The sequence below is a fragment of the Fukomys damarensis genome, unplaced genomic scaffold (assembly GCF_012274545.1).
Source record: "Fukomys damarensis isolate Sample0158 unplaced genomic scaffold, DMR_v1.0_HiC HiC_scaffold_17, whole genome shotgun sequence".
Taxonomy (NCBI): domain Eukaryota; kingdom Metazoa; phylum Chordata; class Mammalia; order Rodentia; family Bathyergidae; genus Fukomys; species Fukomys damarensis.
In genome coordinates, this window is record NW_022900929.1 from 2,707,617 (window position 1) to 2,712,793 (window position 5,177).

The window sequence follows — 5,177 nt, forward strand, 5'->3', positions numbered from 1 at the left end:
GGCCATCCTTTGGGGCCGAGCTAGGGCCCCAACACGGACCCTGCTGCGCGCGATGGCCCCCCGGGGCGACCCCTGAGCCCCGAGGGGATCCGGGTCTCTGCCTGTGGCCTGCGCCCCCACCTGAAAGTCTCCACCAACTTTTGCCCGGGAACTCCACCCTGCCCCTTCTCTTGGCCCAGGGCGACTTCGGCAGCCCTGACAGCCTGGACCCTCCGGAGTGCCCAGAAGGGTCTCCCGGAGTGGTCGCTGCCTCCCTGGATGGAGGCGCCTCCAGAAGGAGCCGGCTGAATGCTGTCTGGCCTTCACCTTGCAGCCTCTGCTGACCACACCTCCCGAGTGCAGGGGCTGCGGCCCACCTGCCACCGCAGGAAATGCTGTCCCAGGTGAGGCCCTGGGGTGCCTCTCTTAGGAAGGTTTGCACTGTCTTTCCGAAGGCCCAGGGAGCGGGAGTCAGCCCAGGTGGGGGAGAGGGGAGGCTTGGATGTGGGGCCACCTCTGCAGGGCGGGTTCAGGAGTGCAGGTAGGCTGGCAGCTCCTGTCCTGAGCTACAGCCCTCTGAGCACCTGCCTTCTCAGGAGCTGGGGTGGCCTGCCGGTGGCCCTTGAAGGCTGGGTGAGCTCCCAGAGCAGAGCTCCCAGAAGGCCTGGGGAGTCCGAATGAATTGACATCCTTTGAAGGCTGCAGGGGAAATGTGACATGGACATTCTTTTGCCAGAGAACACCCTGAATGTATCTTTATGACTCTGGCTCACTGCCTTTGGAGGCTGATTCCCTCAATCGTGTCTCAATGAGGAGTTGCCACCAGCTCTGTTGGGGCTGATATGGAGCCCCCTGAATAGCCAGGAGAAGCTGTCACCTCCCACATTCCTTCCTTCCTCTCAGCACAGCCGGCTCCCAGAGACCCCGGTGTGACCGCCAGGATGGAACTGGGGCCTGCATCAAAGACCTTCGTGTTGGAGCTTCGATGTCTTGCGGATGGGGGCCCAGGGCCTGACACCCTCTCAGGTGAGGGCTGGGGGAGGGATGATGAGACCTCCCCAGCAAGGGTCCTTTGACAGAACCCAAGGCCAGCTGTGGCAGAGAAAGGTACTTTGGCGTGGCTGGCAGCCCACACCCACTCACACCTGCAACTTCTGCTGCCTTGAGTCACACTTACATGTTGGCCCTGGGATTTTCCCAGGTGGCTGGGTCAGCCTGAGGTCTTGCTGGCAAGGGGACCCCCACACTGGTGCTGGCTGGAACTTGGTCCCACCTGCCCCACAGTCAGGTGTCTCCACTGTCCTTCTACCCAGACCTGGCTCTGGTCTTCAGTTCCTGGATGTACTCTGGGGCAAAAATATTCTCCCCTTTGCTCCTTGTGCCTCAGGCTTGGACTCTGTCGTCTTTCCCTAGTGGCCTCTATCCCTGCCTATTTGTCCTAGACCACTGCTTCTCTCTGTTTTTCTCCACCTGATGCCAGAGGCAAATGCGCTACCAAGTCTTCCAGGAGCTCTCCCTCTGGGACCCATGCTGCATGAGCCTTTTACCATGGCCGTCATCAGGACAGCCTTCTTCCTGTCGGTGCTTTAAGGGCACTGAATAGGGTCCAGGGCAGAGTTGAACAGAGTTTGCAAGGACAGATGGAATCGGAAGGGTTGATGGGGACATGTGGATTAAACAAAGTCTGTTTTTTTTTCCCTTCAGTACTGAGGATTTTACCCAGGGCACTGAGTTATGTCCCCAGCCCCTCTCTTTCTTTTCTTTTCTTTCTTTTTTTTTTTTTTTTTTTTTAAATTTTCAGACAAGATCTTGCTAAGCTGCAAAGCTGTCCAGGCTAGGCTTGAACTTGCTTGAACTTCTGCTGCAGTCTCCCAGAATGCTGTTATTACAGTCATGTGCCTGGCTAGGATTCTTCTGATTTATAAATTTAACTGACAAAAATCTTGCAAGGGTATACATATTAAGCAACACTTAAATACATATTTACAAATTGTCTTTGATAAAAATGCTGGAATTACTGCCCCAGAAAGTCACAGTGAGAACGTGACTAAGCTAGATATGAGAGTCACACAGAAGTATAATTTGTCCCTGTGGCTCCCACAGGAGGTTGGAGAAGAGGGTGCCTAAGAGACCTCAGACTTGCTGTAGGGAGAGGTTTTCATGGTTGTCTTCATCCACTATCTGCATACCCCCAGCCTGGTGTGAGTGACTCTGAAAAACGCACTCTATGATCATTAGCCTAAGCAAGGATCATTAGAAATGTTTTTCTAAAAGAGGATGATATGCATGTAGATATCCTTTGGTTTTATTTATTTATTTATTTATTTTTGAATGGGGATAGAACTTGGGACCTTGCACTTGCAAGGCAGGCAGCGGCACCACTGAGCTAAATCACCAGCCCGCCTTTGGTTTTATTAAATCAAGATATTCCTGGAGAAATGGCCAGAAAGCAAAAATTCTATCAGTCAAATCACTGCTTTCCATTACAAAATTTAAAATAGGATCTTGTGGAAAGAATATATGTTGAAATCAGATTTGGAAATAGAGAAATTCCTAGGTTCATACACGTAAAGAATTAGGGTTTTCTGATAGTACAATATTAATATTTAGAGAAATTGGATTTGGGCATTGTGCAGAAGAAGTAATGAAGAACTCTTGTGTTTTTGTCTCACCCCTCACCCAATACTAAGGCTCTACATTGGTCCTCTCTGGACTTCAGTGTTCCTGAGAGAGACATATCTCCTTTTGCAAAAAGGGAAACTGAAGTTCCATGAAATTAATTGGTCAGTCTCCATGGGGCTTGGTCCTTTTTCATTCTTGAATGTCAATCCAAAACACTTTTAGTCAGAGTGTTTCAAACACAGCTAATTGAATACTGAGGATTTCCAAGTGGGGAGAATTTTTAAGCATCTGCCAGGCCATAGAGAATATTCCAGGCTCTTGAACTAATTGGAAGTCAGGTTCTGAAGCAAGGGCTGCCCACCTGAAACCTGGTTTCAAATCACCAAAGTGATTTCTCAAAACTGTTCCAGGAAGCTTTGAAGTGCTTATTGTTTTCAGAGAAGTTGAGCTCATTTATTGAAGGTGTGTCCATCACTGAGGTCAGAGTTCAGCATGGGATGGATGGCTTCAGCCGCTGGAATGGTTGGCTCTCTGATTTCCAGTGGATGCGGATGAAATGCAAGTGACTCTGCAGAGAATGGTGTTGGGAGCTGTTGGCACATGTCCTGGTATAGTTGCCAAGATCTACGCTTGTATGAAGGGAAGTGTAAAGAAGAGGTCAGGGAGTTGGGGACAAGAGTGAAGTGACCAACATTCCCTTAGGCATATTTCTAAACCTCCACCCCTGGCATTTCACTGTCTGCCATGCTGCCACTGTCACTTGATCTTTTGGGTCTCTGCTGAGCTCAGTGCATGAGCGGCTGTGTGTGGAAAGGGTAAAGGGCAGGTCCTGTGAGACTGGACCAGACAGCTGCCTGTAGATCCTTCTCTCCTGGCCATTTCCACTACAGGTGGCAGATGTGGGAACGAGAGTCAAGAGGAGGAAGAGGGGAGCAGCAGCCCCCAACTACCAGCAGCGTCAGCCCCAAGACAGGCCAGTAACATCACTGAGGAAGCCCAGCCAGGACAGCAGGAGTTACAACAGCAACAGTTAGAGCAGCAGCCAGAATTGCAGCAACAGTCACAGTATGAACCACAACACCAGCAACCACAGAACCAACTACTAGAACGTCAACCAAAATTACAACAGCAGCAGCAGGATGGGCAACAGCAGCTGCCTGAACTACAGCAGGAACTACAGGAAAACCACCAACCTGTGCAACAACAGAAACTGACTCCACAGCTGCAGCTAAATCAACAGCATGGACAGGTGGAACAGCTGGTGCAAGAGCAACAAGTGCAGCAGCAGCAGCAGGAGGAGGAGGAGGAGGAGGAGGAGGAGGAAAAGGAAGGGTTACAGCAGCAGCAAGTGCAAGAGCAACGATTGCAGCAGCAACAAGAACAGGAACAGTTACAGCAGCAGCAGGTAAAAGAGCAACTACTGCAGCAGCAGCAAGTGGAAGAGCAACTGTTGCAGCAGCAGAAACAGTTACAGCAGCAGCAAATGCAAGAGCAACTGTTGCAACAGCAGCAGCAAGTACTACAGCAGCAACAACTGTTACAACAGCAGAAACAACTACAGCAGCAACAGTTCCAACAGCAGGAGGAGCAGCTCCGGCAACAGCAGCTACTGTTGCTGCAGCAGCAGGAACAGTTACAGCAGCAGCTGTTACTCCAGCAGCAGCAGGCACAGATCCAGCAGCACCTCGTGCTGCAGCAGCAGGGGCAGCTCCAGCAACAGCAGCAGGAGCCTCTGCAGCAGCCTCCTGCTGCATTGGACCCAGAGGAGGAAGAAGAGGTAGAGCTGGAGCTCATGCCCGTGGACCTGGGGTCAGAGCAAGAACTGGAGCGGCAGCAGGAATTGGAGCAGCAACAAGAGCTGGAACGGCAGCAGGAGCAGAGGCAGCTGCAGCTCAAACTGCAGGAGCAGCTGCAGCAGCTGGAGCGGCAGCTGGAGCAGCAGCAGCTGGAGCAACAGCAGCTGGAGCAACAGCAGCTGGAGCAGCAGGAGGTGCAGCTGGAGCTGACCCCCGTGGACCTGGGCGCTCAGACGCAGGAGGTGCAGCTGGAGTTGACGCCCGTGCAGCCCGAACTACAGCTGGAGCTGGTGCCCGCTGCTGCAGGGACTAACGGGGCCGCGGTCCCGGGGACCCCGGCGGCCGTCGTGGTGGCACCTCCGGAAAGGATCGGCCAACCATCTGCGGGGAGTGCGGCAAGGGCTTTAGCCGCAGCACGGACCTGGTTCGGCACCAGGCCACTCACACGGGCGAGCGGCCGCACCGCTGCGGGGAGTGTGGCAAGGGCTTCTCGCAGCACTCCAACCTGGTGACCCACCAGCGCATCCACACGGGCGAGAAACCTTACGCCTGCTCCTACTGCTCCAAGCGCTTTAGCGAGAGCTCAGCGCTTGTGCAGCACCAGCGCACGCATACAGGCGAGCGACCCTATGCGTGTGGCGACTGCGGCAAGCGCTTCAGCGTCTCCTCTAACCTGCTGCGGCACCGACGTACTCACTCAGGCGAGCGACCTTACGTGTGCGAGGACTGCGGTGAGCGCTTCCGCCACAAGGTGCAGATCCGCCGCCACGAGCGCCAGCT

The 5,177-nt window shown here is 53.5% G+C and overlaps 1 protein-coding gene across 1 annotated transcript in view; it reads left to right on the forward strand.

Annotated features, from left to right (window-relative positions):
- The first annotated feature begins 203 nt into the window (after positions 1–203).
- Positions 204–5,177, forward strand: part of Znf853 (zinc finger protein 853) — an 18,630-nt gene continuing 13,656 nt past the window's right edge. The window contains 4 exon segments of the mRNA XM_033765068.1: positions 204–383; positions 883–1,005; positions 3,492–4,757; positions 4,760–5,174. Of these exon segments, the coding sequence (XP_033620959.1) occupies positions 921–1,005; positions 3,492–4,757; positions 4,760–5,174 (1,766 nt within the window). The 5' untranslated portion in view covers positions 204–383; positions 883–920.